This window comes from Piliocolobus tephrosceles, chromosome 7 (genome assembly GCF_002776525.5).
Source record: "Piliocolobus tephrosceles isolate RC106 chromosome 7, ASM277652v3, whole genome shotgun sequence".
Taxonomy (NCBI): domain Eukaryota; kingdom Metazoa; phylum Chordata; class Mammalia; order Primates; family Cercopithecidae; genus Piliocolobus; species Piliocolobus tephrosceles.
Genome location: NC_045440.1, coordinates 88,879,375 through 88,895,728, shown reverse-complemented (window position 1 = coordinate 88,895,728; position 16,354 = coordinate 88,879,375). Strand labels below are relative to the sequence as shown.

The following is a 16,354-nucleotide window of genomic DNA, read 5'->3' as shown; positions in this document are numbered from 1 at the left end:
GGTGGAAATTTTCAGTGATGAACAGCAACTCTTAAGATATATGTATTTGGTTCAGATTATGTATGAAAAGATTAGACTTGGTATTTATAGAGCTAGGACTAGCATTCTAGTTAGTATGAGTAATAGCCTATAGATTTTATTTTACATTATTATGTTTCTATATTCTATGCTAGCAAAAAATTAAAGCTTTAGTCTAGGGGTCAGAATATCTTGAGTCCCAATCTCAGCTCTTTGCTGTTCCTGACAAGACTTATCACCTTCATGCCTTAATTTACTCATTGGTGTAAAAATAAAGAAGGTATCTGCCCTGTATTTTTTACTAAGTTGTTAGAATTATATTAAATGTGAGGCATATTAAAGTAAGATGTTTCACATTATGTGTTTCATAATTAGAAGAGTATTTTGGCAGCAGTAGTATCAGTTTCCGATGCTGCTGTTCTTCAACTTTTATTCTTTTTTCTTCCCTTTTGGATTCTAAATATCTGTGACTTTATCACGCACGACCACCTCCTCCCTTGACCCTTTTTTGAAAGAAGGATATTGGATTTTTGCCAGTAGGAAAGCCAATGATGAAACCATACTAATAGTTGAAGGAAAGAGTTCCTCCTATTTTTCTTGGGTAAAATGTTGATAATACCAAATTGTCCTTTTCAATTCTGTATTTGGATATTAGTTACAATAACTTATTTTCTTCTTGTTCACATAGGAAATGACTTATTTCTTGTGGCAGTTCATGAACTGGGACATGCTCTGGGATTGGAGCATTCCAATGACCCCACTGCCATCATGGCTCCATTTTACCAGTACATGGAAACAGACAACTTCAAACTACCTAATGATGATTTGCAGGGCATCCAGAAGATATATGGTAGGTTACTACTTTTTCCATTTGCTTAATCCTGTAGTGAAGTCCAGAAATTCTGCTGTGTTTTCTTCTTTGAGATAGATGCTCTAAGAATAAACAGATAACTAAGGAAAAAGTATGTAGCTGGCCGACTGGCAAAACTATTCTATCAATTGAATTCTGTTGGCAAAGGTCCCAGATATCTTAATGTATAGATTATGGGAACATGTTAAGCACTGATGAAATTTTCTTACTGAGTTTGGTTGGAAAACCTGCAGTTACAGCGAAGTTCTAATAAACTTTAGTTTTTAAAATTCAGGGAAAAATATGTAGTAAGTGAATGTAACAAAAAAAAAACAGGGAAAAATATAAGACTTCCGTATATAAAATGCTGAGACTTTTCTACAAACTGATAGATTGACTCACAGTTTGTGAGAGCTGGTGTTAGGTATTTCCTAGACAAAACACTTTGAAGGTCCACAAAATACCCTTGTGTGATAGATACAAGAAATTGACCCCAAAGTCATGTAATGATTTATTGACCTAGAGTAAGAATTAACAAATAAGAGAGTAAAATTAACAAGTGGTGAAGTTTATTAATACAGAATACAAAACAAATTTTTAGTATAGTAATGTCATTTTTATTCACTCAATGAATGCAAATTAAGAGAAAAGGGGAAAGACTATTATGCATATTTACTATAATCCTAACTTCCTCATACAACCATTGACCTTTATAAAGACATTTATTTCACACATAGTAGCAAAGAACTTGACATTTATAATTAATATATAGCAAATATGCTTTACTAAATTAATGAAGTGAAGCTTTTATTTTTACAATACAAAGACAAACATGTGCTGTGTGTTAATATCCAGTATCCAGAAGATGTCTTTTGCCTTTTTAAGCAGCATAGTTTAAGTTCACTAATTCGTTTTGCATTCATTTGTTTTCTTTTAATTTTAATAACTCAGGTAAGTATTCTTTCAGGGTTAAATTAGATTTGTAAAAAAAAGGTCAATTTTTATGCTACTCTTTAGTTTGCTTGGATACCAAGAAGAGAGAAATGTCTGACTCAGTGCTAAATATCTCTTTTGTTGAATTGAGCTATCCTATGTCTAAGTGTGTGTCATCAGAAATTCTTCTTAAGTGGTTCACTGAAAGAAGTCTCTTTCTCATGACCTCATGAATTAGTAGTCTAGACTTAAGGTCTGCAAAAGAATATTCTTCTCATACCTAAATATTAAGTGCAAACAGCTTTACATCTTTTTTAAAAAACATGAATCTCTTGAGAATGATGCTTAACATCTGTACCAAATTACATGTGTAAACTTTGTCTTGATTTAGAAGCCCTTTTGAGAAATACTTCTTCACATTAATATTTTACTGGTGGTATTTTAATCAATAGGTATTTTAGATTCACTACTTAAAGGAAACACTCTTCCAGCAATTTGTCAAAATATTTCATTAGAAGAAAACAGTGAAAATCAGTAAGAGTATAAAATAGTTTTGACACATTGGATAGAGTAAACTTTGCTTAGTTAATGTTTATCTTTTGGAAATATTTTCATAGAATCATTATCTATCGAAATCTAGGATTAACCTTGTTGGAGCTTACTTACATGGCTCCAGTATTCATTTTCATTTATTTATTATTTATATACCACCTACTTCCAAAAAAGTTCTGAAGGCAGCTTTCCCAAAAATAACTGTGGTGAAGCTATGAAAAATATTATTAAAAATTAACAAAGGAAACCTAGCTACCTGGATCCAGAATCTAGCATGATAAGGACAGTTTCAGATAGACTTGACAATGCTTTTTTGGGGTAAGATAATTTTTTTTTTTTTCAGAAAATATACGATCTTAAAGACCTCTTAGTTCACTTAGTCTGTGCCCTCTGCTGATAAGTGATTGTTCTCTGTAGCATATTTTCCAGCTCTATTCCAGTTTTAAGTGAGCCAAGCACTGTCCTCATATTTTCAAAAGGTCCACCTGACAAGATTCCTCCACCTACAAGACCTCTACCAACAGTGCCCCCTCACCGCTCTATTCCTCCGGCTGACCCAAGGAAGAATGACAGACCAAAACCTCCTAGGCCTCCCACCGGCAGACCCTCCTATCCTGGAGCCAAACCCAACATCTGTGATGGGAACTTTAACACTCTAGCTATTCTTCGCCGTGAGATGTTTGTTTTCAAGGTAGGAGACTGTGATTTTTTTTTTTTTTTTTTAACAGTAGATCAAGTGTCTAGTGTTGCTTTAGAAAACAAGTTCTCATTCATTCTAACATTACCTTCCCAGCCCTCTCACAGTTAGAAAGTTCAAAAAAAATTTTTAAAAAATAAATGCACAAATGGACTTAAATGTCTAGCAGAAGATTGCTGTAACATTCTATTTTGGGAATGCATTTATGTCAGCAGAAGCTAAAATGCCTAAAATGTGAGGGTAAAAAAAAATGCTGCATGTTATGAAGAGATAAAATAGCATAATTTGAATCATGAATAGGAACTAATAGGGATGATTTGCTTGGGAGCTTAGCCACTTCCAAGCATACTGCAGCTATTGTATCTTTGGTTTACATATCTTTATGAGATCCCTGTAATTTCATTTGACCACTACAGCATTGTTTTACCGGAAGAGCATTGATCATTTTGTTTGGGGTCCACGGGTAGCCATTTGAGTTAAATCTCCTCTATGAGGCAATCATTTTGACTTTGCATATATATGTTATTGTTTTGATGTTGTTAGGCAGTTGTATCTAACTAATTTATTTTTTTTTAAAGGCTACAAGCTGAAACTAATTTTACATTTGCAAAAATACTTTTAATGTTGGGGTCTCAGAAAATAACACTAGTAAACAGTATATGAAAAGTAAATTATATAACATTGGAAGGTGAATATAATACTGAAAAATACTTCCCCCTCGAGTATTTGTAAGCCAGTCATAAAGATTAAGAAAGTAAGTTTGGATGTTGGTAGTAGAGTATTAAAAGAATCACATTTTGCCAATATTATTTATTTTAAAATAAAACAATGTGCTCTCAGTTTTGGTGGACATAAATCAATAAATAATCAAATGCTCTTCTACTTACATACTGTAATTTTCTGTCTTCTAGAAGCTATCATTTAAAAATACAGATTTCATATAATTTTAACTAGATAAAATGCTCTATTTTCCTTTTTGAAAAATAAGATCTGCATTTGATATAATATGCATGAAAGCATCATACTTTCCAGGAAAAAATCAATGTGTTTCTTCAAGCACATGAATAGATTTTTGAACTCTATAAATGCCCTGTAATACTTAATTTGATATCGCCATTCTATTTCAAGTAGTTTAATAAATTTAGATTCAAAGAGTAAAGAAAATCTTACTTTTGTTGCTCATTGTGCTACTCTGTGTTACTCATATTGTTAGTCATTGTGGCTAAGCCCACAGCAACTAGTTGAAATGAACACAAAGTGCAATCTTGTTTGTTCCACAAGACACCTGATGAAAACCGAAGGGTTGGCAGAATTTCAACATTGCAGGCTTTATACCTTGATATCATAATAATAACACCAATGCATCAACCTTATCTGAGAATATGATGTGAAATTGACTCTGGGTACATTATTTTTTCATTATTCCTGTCTATCTAAGTAGGTTGCTGATTTCTGAGGAGACTGGTGTCTTCATATCTAGTGATCGCTTTCAACAGACTCTTTGCTCTGCACATTGTAAGTTTAGTAAGTGCTGTTGACTAACAAAATAAAGTCCTGTGATCACTGTTTCCTGAAATCAGGAACTGATAAAAAATGTATGGATCAGATTCTCAAGTAGAAATGCAATAGCTGCTACTTTCAATATCAAAACAGGTATATAAAAAATATAAGTAAGGCATGCTTCCCTAAACTCTGAGGTTATATTGGATTCCTTTATCAAAATCCCTGACAGGACAGAGTTTCTAAAATCTTCCCTATTTTCATTTTCTCAGTAATTCCAAGAATTATTGCTTTCTTTCTAAGAATAATTTCTCTGGAAGATAACATCTTCTAATAGGCATTTTTTTCTTTGTAATATCCATTTGCTTAGTGAATGTTTTGTTACATAATTTCATACTTTTTGTTTTTATCTCATCTTTGATAGAATGTGTCTGTGTGCCCAGTATACTTGCCTAGGGATCAAGACTGTGTGAATAGAAACTAGCATCCCTGTCTTTGCAGAGCTCATATTTCAGGAATGAAGACAAACTTGAACATTAATACTTTTAATACATAAGAGTAAAAGTAATGACAATGAAGCAAAGAGAAAGTACTGAAGTCTAATAAAACAAGAAATTTTACTGAGATTGGAGTTTTAATGAATTTTGAGACAAATTTTCTAGGCACCTTAAAGAAGTGGGTGGTGCAGCAATAGGTTTGCATATGGAGAGGGAAAAAAACAGACGTGTTACTATCTAGTATAAAGTGATAATCTTTTAATTCAGACATATGCAACATTGGATAGATGTAAAGAAAGCATGATTGCATGATATCTGACTCTTAGTTAATAGTTGTCGTAGATTCAGTAACCATTATGTGTCTCTGACCTCATAAAAATACTGCAAGATAGATAACATTCTGTTTTACAAATTTAAAAAATTGAAAATCAGAAAAGTGTTGTTGAAACACTTCTAAGAGGTAGTCAATGGCTGAACACAGGTCTACTTGATTCCAAAATCTATGTTTTCCCCACTAAACTTTTTGCTTTGTTACCTGAAATAATTGAGAAAAGTTTCAAAAGAAAAGTAGACTTTCAACTATATTTTGAAGTGGTAAGTATTCAAGAAATATTTATTGCATTCATACTGTATGGTAGATATTATTTTAGGCACTGGCTATGTAGCAGTGAACAAAATAGGCTACACTTGGGTTTCTTGCAAATTGCATTCTAGTCTTCAAGGTGGACACGTGGGTGAGGGGCTTCACACAGATGTTCCACTTGTGAATGTCACAGAAGGATGTGAGAATGCTCACATATGACAGAGCCTGGAATTCTGTTTTTCAGTGCCAATGACAGCTGATTGGTCTCCTAATTTCTCCTCTATACTTACTTAGTCTAGACTGCCTTTACTTCTAAATTAATGTCATTACCCCATATCTGATCTTTCTCCCATTTCAACATTTCTTCAATATATGCATCATTATTTTTCATATTTTGCTCCTTATTGACTGTCTCTTCAAATATTTTTAGTATTGCTCATTGTTTGATCTCACTCTTATTAATATAAGTTGATTTTCTACTCTTGTTTATTACAGACTCTACACAATTTAGAAGTGTCTTCATCTCCTCAACCCTTACCCATCAACACTTATTTTCTCCTAAATGTTAATGTCTGGGGATAGCTTCTTGAGTCTCTGCCTATCCAAATGTTCCATCCTCAGCATCTTCTGATGTCCCATCTTCTCTGATTGATTCTCTCTAGTGATTTTTATATTCTCTATATTCATTCAATTAGCATGTTATTTATTTCTGTCTTCTCTAATTATTTATTACTGAAATGTGTTCCTCAACAAGATTTTTACTTCTCCGGAGCGGAGATCGGTTCACGTGACCTTCATAGTGCTCAGTGCTAATGAATAGGGATGTCATTGTAAGAATTGCATAATCAAACTGTGGCAAATATTATTTTTATATTATGATAGTCAGGCTAAATGAAATCCTTGAAGCATTTTATTTTGGTAAGTTGTTATTCCTTGCCCAAAGATTTCAATGATTTTTATTTATGTAAATTCTATATGTGTGATTTTTAAGCCAAAAATAAGAAAATCTAGATATAAGCAAAAGGTAATATCATCAGATAATTTTGTTTTCTTGTGAGAAAGAAGCCTTTCTTTATAATAGAACTTTCAGCATAATGCTTTTTGGTTGTGAGCTTCTTCTCAGAGAATCTGATTTACATTGCACTTTCCAGGCATCCATTTATTTAAAGCGAGTTCACCTAGACATGTGTTTCTGCAGGAGGTGGGATATGTTTATACATACATACACACAGACACACAGACACACACACACACACACGCACACACACACATACACATACCATTCTGTCCTTATGCATGAAAAATTTAAGCCATGCAGCTTTATAATCTTTAGAGAATGTAAACCACCTAATCCAAGGAAATGAGAATCAAAACAAAATGCCAAAGGAGAGAGAAACAAAATAACAATAACAAAGAAGCTTTGTCCTTACCCTAGAAAAGGTGATTTTACTACTACTCCTTGAAGAGTGTAAGCTGTTATAACTAAACTGATTGTTTAAATGAATACTCTCAAAGCACCTTTGGACTACAAGATAAGAGCACTGAATATTTCAGTTATTTAGTTGTGTAAAAAAAGCAGAAGGCAAGAATTAGGCAAAGTTGTACAGAATGTATTTCAGTACACAATATTTCACTATGTATGCATGAATGCATATAGTGGTAACTATATTCTTTTGAAGCTGGAAATAGGAAGAATTGTATACAGCACTAGAAATTCCTTTAGTGTCCAAAAAGAAAGGATAGTTGCTTTTGATTACTGACCAGTTCTTTAAGAGGAATAAGCAAAGGCTAATGCTTTACACTAGAATTAGAAAGGTTAATTTGCAGAGGCAAAGCTATCGTGGAACAGTATTCAAAGAAGTATAGTAAACATCTTTCCAGTTAATCTACAAGAGCAAGTCTCATGGCTCTGAGTCAGGAAAGAATTTCATCATTTACCCAAAAAAAAGTCAAGCCAAAGCAAATATTATTTGTATTTTCCTGTGTCTAATTCTTATCTGTTCATTTATCATACACTGTTTATTCTTAGATAGGACCATCTTCACTTATGACCGCCTTCTTAATTCTACTGAAGAATCATAGTTCAAGTAAGTACAGAATATGGCTCAATTTCATTTGCCAAGGTGGTTTTCTTTCATAAACATCCCATAACATCTTAATTATTACAGTATCCCCCAAATTAGTTTTTTTGCTTCCTCCCTTGCTGTCTCCTTTCAGTCTGTTGTCAATACTGTGTACTGAATGACACTGTGAAACGATGCATCAAATCATACCACTGCACTGCTAAAAAGTCTTCAATACCTGACTTGAATAAAAGCCAAAGTTATTTCATTTGCTCACAAGGCTACATGATCAGCCCATTTCCCCATACCTCTCTGATCTTACCTCCTCTATCTTATTTTGCTCATTTTTACTCACTGAACTCCAGCCACACTTCTCCCAGTTGTTTCTGGAACATTTCAAACACTCGTGGCTCTACAGGCCTGTCCCTGTCAGTACCAAATATTCGCTTATTTTCCAGATTTCTACTGCAGTATGTAGAGCAGCAGAAGGCTTTCACCAATCTATATTTCTGTCCAGACTGTCACTTCACAGGTCTAGATTGGTCTAGATATATGAAAAGGAACTGCAATATGTGTAGAATTTCAAAAATGTTAACTATGGATCATATATATTTTGGCATCTTGTAACCCCATATAGTGGGATGGATTTTTCTCTTATTCTTATAAGAATTATCTCCCAAGTCTCAATTTAGTGGTACAACTTACTCCTGTGGCATAGTTGTATGTCTTTCTTTACATTCGGATAAGATCTTCCTTAAACTCTTCGACATTAAAGATAGACTTCGAGTCAGATCCCCTTTGCCATATGTTCCACACAAAGACTGTAGCTATCTTATTCTATGCTGAATTGCACAGTGTCCTGAACATAGTAGACAAATATTTGCTAAGTATATCTGATCTTACTTTCCTCATTTGTATAATGGCTAATAAACTCCATCATAGATGTATTGTAAGCTCAGGAAATGGTAGCTTTTATGTAGCAAAGCAGACTTAGCATTTTCAACTTTTCATCGCATGAATTAACTCAATTCTGATACTATTTGAAATTATTTTTAAAATAACATTTAGCTGAATAAAAATTACAGTATATGGCCATAATTCTCATGATATAAAGGAGGTGAATGAAACAGTTTGTTATTATTCATATCATATCACTTTACTCAATGGAATGATTCAAAGCTGTTTTGTTGGCAGAGAGTCCGAAAAGTGTTTTACAAACAAAACAATACTTAAAGAAATCACACAGCACAGGGTAATCGAAAATTACTTTGAGTCACAACTTAATTCCATACTGCAAGGAAATGTCCTAATAATATTAATAGTGTGTTGTAATTGGGTCTAGAATCACATAAGACCAAAGGGAGCAATTGCCAAGACATGGAAAGCAGAGAATTATAAAGTTTTCCTGTAGTACGAAATCATAGTCTTTTAAATATTTTAGTACACATTTTAGGAAGCAGGTGGAATTATATGTAATGCTGCATATAATGTCAATGTTAATTGATTTCTAAAATATTTGTATTTACAATTATGCTTTAAAATTTTTCCTTGAAACCTTTAAATGTTTTAATTGACACTTCCTGGCTTCTTTGCTATTAAAGGCAAGTATTAGTAGGAATGGGCTCAGTCACCTGAGTTTCCAATTTTCTTCTCAGTCACTTTATTTTAAATATTTTGAGCATGTATTTGGATACTGTTTTGGATTCAGTAAAATTATTTTTTAATGGTATAAAACAGAATATTTAATATATACTTTATGGTGCATATTTTGGAATTTAGGATATATTTTATTATGTACATTTTATTTTGGTATAATTTTCGAATAAAGGCAAGACAATTCCCTATAATCATGCAAAAAATGTTTTCTGAAATTACATTAATTGTGGTTCAGTTTAAAAACTCTTTTACTCCATAGCAATACTATCCAAATCTTTTCCATGTTAAAAATGTCTGTTTTTCTGTCTGTGTTTTATGTATGTTATAATTTATCTTTTTATATTGACATTTTTGCATAGAAAGTACTTATATTCACAATTCATGTTTCAAAATGCTTTTACTTTAATTCAAGATAAATATGCAAAGTTTTGTTTCAAGATTTATAGTGCACATGAAAAGCATTTTATTTTAGGAACTTTGAAAAAAATAACACTTTTCTGATTTTTTCTTTCAAATTTGGCATTTGTGAATGTGCCACTGTTGTCCTCTTATATTTCTTTAAAGCAAAAATTAGACTTTATTCTTTGTATTCCCTTTTTAAAATTTTAGTTAACTATGTTGTAATTATCATTGTGCTTTGTGGATTATGTGAAGTTATTTAAACATTCACCCAGGTCTTCACAATCTCTTAAAAGCATTTATTTATTTTATCTTTCAAAAGATGGTCTTACAAGTATAAATCTTTAAAATAAAATAAGTGTGAAAGCTGTAATTATTTGCAAATTAGGTGATAGTCTACCTGAAAAAGTCCATGAAAATCAACAGAAAAAAATTAAAACTATTAACACTGTTAAGACAGACTTCCTAAACCGTAGAAAAAAATAAAATATAACTTATCTAATAACTATATAGACTATATAAATGGAAAATATTTTTGGCATAAATGAGTAACTCATTGGATTACACTTAACTAGAAGAGCCTGGCACATTCATAACATTCAATAAATAAGTATTTAATAAACAGTCTTTTTACTTCTAACTCTGTCTTCTCTGCATTTAACCTTCATGAGAGAAGTTCATGATTGTCTTATTTGTCTGTTCCCAGTGCTTAGAAGACTATGTACAATTACCACTTCATAATTATTTCTCAATTAAGTGGATCTGATATACAGTATGTATAAACAAAAGCAACAACAGACTTTACAACACACGACTTTACTTTACAATACACAATTGTAATGAAGGAAATCTAAATGAATTGAATAAATGGAGAGATTTACCAAGTGCTTGGATGGGAAAAACTTAATATTGGAAAAGCATTACTCTCCCACATTATTCTACAAAGTAAAAATTATTCCAACCATAACTTTAGTGGAATTAGGGATGGGAGACCTTACACTTTAAGATTCTAACTTACATGTAAAAGGACAGTAATTGCCAGTTTCATGGACAGTGTTGTGGACAGAATAGTAATTGTAAGTCTTATGCCAAACTTGTAATCCTAGGTCTATCAATCACCACTCCCTGCATACCACAACTGATTTTTCAGTACTCAGTTTTTCAGGATAGATGTTGCCCCTCCAGATATTCCATATTATATAAAGAAGAAAAAGGAGCAAAATTGAAACATATAGTAACCATGACAGGGAAAATAGACAAATGTTTAGTGTCCTTACTATGGCTGGGCTTTGTTGCCTTCCTAGATTAAAAAGATGCCTGGGTGAGCAGGAATGTTAAGTTGTGCAAATTGCTCTCTCAGAAAACATCAAGAATTTATTAACAGGAGAAAGAGAGGGAGTGGATGTGGGTTAGATAGCTAGCCATTTTTCCAACACTTTCTAAAGCTTCTTTCTTTATGAAGGGAGTTGCTGATTTTTATGTGTTAATTGTGTGACCGGTGAACTTACAGAATTCTTCATTATTTTTAATGTTTTTTTCCCCTGGCATTCAGGAATGTTTTTCAGTTTAAATCTTTATACTTCATCTAGAATTTGCTTTGGTATAAGGTATAAATAGGGATTTTAATTTTTGTCCAAGTTACTAACCTAGCTTTATCCTATTTTTTATTATTGATACAAGTTTCATATTCCACATATATTGGAATAATAATATAGATAACACCTATTAAGCACCTAAGATGATTTTTTCATATGTTTTACATGGATTATCATATTTATATCTGACATCATATGAGAAAGAGAGACATAAAAGTTAATTCATTCCCATATATCAAGCTATGGACAGCTTACCTCTGAATTTCTTGTTTTTATTCCTAATAGTTTTTCATTGTACTCAACAAGTGTATTTATATTTTTTGTTAAATGCAGATGAATTTCTCCCAATTAACACCAAAATATGGAAAAAGAAACAATCTCAACACAATAGCAATATAAAATAAAACATCTAGGGCTACACTTATAAAAAAATGTGCAGAACTTCCATGAATAAAAATTAGAACTTTATTGTAGAACAAAAATACAATTTTGATAAATAGAAAGATGTATCCTATTCTTGATTAAAAGATTCACTCTACTAAAAATTTTGATTCTTTGTATCCATCTTTAAATCAGTGTGATTCCAATACTCAGGAGAAAATATAACATGAAATATTCAAAATCTTAAAGAATAACAAAATATATAATTTTAAAGATAAAAATAGAGAAGCAATGAAAAGAATTTCCATGTATTTGAATGAAGTATTCAGTATTGTAAAAAAAATTACTTTCCCTGATTATTCTAAAACTTAAAAGTAATTCCACTGAAAGTCCCCAGACTTGAGTAAATAAAATTATGATATTCATTTATAAGAAGACTTGATAAAATTAAAATGGCTAATAAAAATAGCACCTTAGTTTTTAACCAGGTAACATAAAAGATTATATAGAAAAGTATAAATGTATAAAAATACAAAAGACTGTACTACTGGATTTTAAAACTTACTGTTACACAAATTTATTTAAAATTGGATGACATTTAGAGATTACTAGATAGGACAAATGAACAGAATAGAGTCAGGGGAAAAAAATCTAAATAAATTCCAAGGTGGACCAACTATTTAAAATGGAAACATTAAGCCATTAAAATACTAGAAGAAAACTTGCAAAATCTTTTCTATTTTGATTATATGTATATATACTTTGAAATTGAGTTGTTTCTAAATAAGCTACAGAATTAAAAAGCTATTTGTAATACCTTGATAGATTTAATAACATTTAATATAGACATTTCTACATGGCTGAAAATATTTATGAATCCACTTGAAAAGCAATACACACATAAGAAGTGTTACTTTAAAAAATTATAATAGGCTTAGAAATGAAAAAAAGGAAATGCACCCAGTTGAAAAATTACATGAAGATAAAGAAATGCATATACATTTTAAGGAATAACAAGTAACTCATACATACTTACAGAAGTATATGCAAATTAAAAATACAGTGAGTTTTTTTTAATTCATTCTGACAAAGGTCAAAGGTTAATAGTATCTTACATTTGTGAGAATGTGGGGAACTAGCACTGTGATTCTGTTAGTATGAGTATGCATTTTTCCTACATTTCAGAAAAACATTTGATCACCAGAAATCTTTGCCTGGGAAAGGTTTTTTGAAGATTTACTCTCAAAAGCATTCAAAGGCTGTGTACATAAACAGTCATTTCAGCATTTTTGACAGAAAACTGGAAACAATGTAAATGTCCAATAAGAGGAACTTAGCCTTAGACATATCCTAGCCAATGTAATACAATGTAGCTATTTTAAAGAATGAGGTTGAATCTCCAAGATATGTATTTTTAAAGTGAGGTACAGAGCAATTTTTAAACCATGCTATTTAAGAGGAAGAAGTTGGGGAACACATACTTATACCCAGATTCCTATGTATATCCAGTTACACACTCATACCCAAATTATCCCTAAAAGGGACACAAGAAACTGAAAGCACTGAGTGTCTCTGGGGTGATGATACATGTAGTCAGAGGTAAGAAAGAAAGTGAAATCTACAATTTAGGTGATTTTAATCTGTAACTATAAATACATATATATACATAACATGTAAATAATGTATACACACATGTATCTATGCATGTGTGTATATATATTTGCATATATACAAACTTATAAAAATTCTCAAAGGACTAATACTGTAATGTTAAGTACAGTTATCTGTGGATGATAAAATGAAAGATTATTTTTAACATTTTATTCTTTTTTGTCATGGAGTTTTCTTTTTCACTGAAGATTTAATAAAGGAAAATGTGTTGTTTTTAATGTTGTCTTTAATAGCAGAGATTTATTTTAATGATGCATCTGTGTTTTTAATCTTTCTTTTCTCTAGAATACTATTGTTGGCATTAACATAAACACTTTTACAGATTCTAGAATTAGGCTCTTCACCTTGAAAACAAGAATGATTTTGAGAATCTGAGAAGTGTTTTCTTAAATATTCACTTTTCCCTTCCACCATGAATGCGAGAAGTGACAGGGAGATAGTGGGGCATCCAATTTTCCATAGAACTTATTTGCTTGACATTTGGTTCCAAATGTTTATGTTTCCATCACTATGCTTCTTATGCTACTTTGCAGTTTCAGAACATATATTGTCTTTGTTTACATGTCTATTAATATTAAAGAAACTATAGATAGTATGAATAGCAAATGAGTCAAATTTTAAAGGTGATTTTAAATTTAAACTACAGCAATACTATGTGTTACAACAAACAGGAGAATGTGCATAGTTTTCCAATTACTAACCCCATGTATGGTGATTGATCCACAAAGTAATAAAGTAAAAATGAAAATGAACAAAGATATCTACTGTACCTTTTGGGCCAGTAGGAAAAAATTTTGCAAGCAAACCCAGATTATCGAGTAATATGATAGTGGTATAGCAAATAATAATAGTCGTGAGTTGCCTAATGATAGCTAAGGTAAAAAAAAAAAAAAGATGAGATAAAAGATAAAAAATGGTACACTTGTGTAGTGCACTTGCCATGAGTGGAGGCTGCAGACTGAAAATTCCTTTGGGTGCATCAGTGAGTGAATGATGACTGAATGTGAAGGTCTAGGATATTCCTGTACACTACTGTAGACTTCATAAATATTTCACACTTAGGCTACACTAAATTTATAATTTTTAAAATAATAAATTAACCTTAGCTTACTGTAACTTTTACTTCTATAAGCTTTTTTGTTGAAAATGTTTTTTGATTTTTTGTCTTTCTTTTTCTTTTTAAACTGTTTTGTTAAAAGCTAAGACACAAACACTCACATTAGCCTCGGTCTACATAGTGTCAGGATTATCTATATCACTGTTTTCTACCTCCACATCTTGTCCCCTTCAGGGGCAATAAAAGGCATGGAGCTGGCATATTATGAAAACAATGCCTTCTTCTGGAATACCTCCTGAAGGACCTTTCTGAGACTGTTTTATAGTTAACTTTTACTTGTATAAGTAGTTCACTCTGAAATAATGATAACATGTATAATGTGGTAAGTACGTAAAAATTATCAACATAGTCATTATTATCAAAGGTTATGTACTGCAGTTCATTGTATGTGCTATAATTTTACATGACTGGCAGTGCAGTAGGTTTGTTGACACCAGCATCACCATAAACACATGAGTAATGCATTGCACTATGACGTTATAATAACTACAACATCCTTAGGCAATTGGAATTTTTCATCCTCATTATAACCACCTGTCTTGTAGGCAGTACATCATTAACTGAAGCATTATTATGGACTGACTGTACATCAACCCAATGGAATATAATGAAAATCATTTGAAACATTAATTATGAAGAATATATGAAACAATGAGACATGATTATCATATATAAACAAAATACTAAAATATAAAATTTTATGTTAATACCTAAAATATTAAAATATAAAATTTTTTATTATTAAAATACACACATTGACAAGACATGGAAAAGATAGACAAATTGTAGAGTGAAAGAATTGTGAGTAGATTTTAAAAATATGTGCTATTGTAATAATGTTACATATATGTTTAGTAGCCCAAAATATAGTGATATAAAAGAAGCTTTATAAATGTGAAGACTGAAAGATACTAAGTGATGGTGAAGCCGTACCAATTTTTAAAAATAAAATAGGCAAAACCTTTTAAAACGTTCATTGGAATTTGTGATGGTGAAGCCGTACCAATTTTTAAAAATAAAATAGGCAAAACCTTTTAAAACGTTCATTGGAATTTTTCTTTAGACTGACTAAATGGCCTTGGACAATATTATGACAAGTTTCCATAATATAATTTAGCCTGGCTAGCAAAGGTGTCCAATTAGGTAAGAATCTGTGCCCACTATGCATTAATCTCAAGTGGAAATAATCTTATGTAAATCAAGCTAAACACTTATTTTGTTTATGTAACAGTTTTGCTGTTTTGTAGGCACTATCGTGAGAATTTAGTCTGTTCATTATAGAAATACTTTAAAATCATGCAAAGTGACAAGATATTTGGCAATTAATTCAGAGAGTTTTGTTAAATTATGTCATGTGAGAACTGTCATATAGCAAAGTTTGTCAGCTCAACAAACACTAATAAATTATTAGCCATAAAAGGCAGTTAGCATAGAGCCTAGTACAAAGCAGATTTCAAGGAATTTCAGCAACTAAAGTTATGGTTGTAGTAGTTGATGATGGTTGTGTTATTATTACTACTGCTATTAGTACTGTGCAAAGCACTATAGTAACCTTAAAGTGATTGCAAAGGAGTCTATGACAACATTCCTTACTCTCAGGAAGCTTATAACTACTGTAATCTTTTATTCATTCGCTTTTATTCTTTCATTTAAGGAAGTTATCCAGCTACCAAGTAATAACTAGACATTAGTAATAAAATGATGACCAAGCCACTCCTTATTCTTTCCCTCAGGAATGAAATAGTTTAGCGAAGTACCAGTAACTAGATCATCACAATACATTGTTATGTTCTGTAATAGACAAATGTACAAAGTACCGTGGGAGTACTTAGGAGGACCACA

General features: G+C 31.5%; 1 protein-coding gene across 1 annotated transcript in view; it reads left to right on the top strand.

Moving 5' to 3' along the window:
* MMP16 (matrix metallopeptidase 16) overlaps positions 1-16,354 on the top strand; it is a 276,165-nt gene that overhangs the window by 196,900 nt on the left and 62,911 nt on the right. The window contains exons 5-6 of the mRNA XM_023222878.2: positions 707-868; positions 2,833-3,044. Coding sequence (XP_023078646.1) covers positions 707-868; positions 2,833-3,044 — 374 coding nt within the window. The remainder of the gene's footprint in view (positions 1-706; positions 869-2,832; positions 3,045-16,354) is intronic.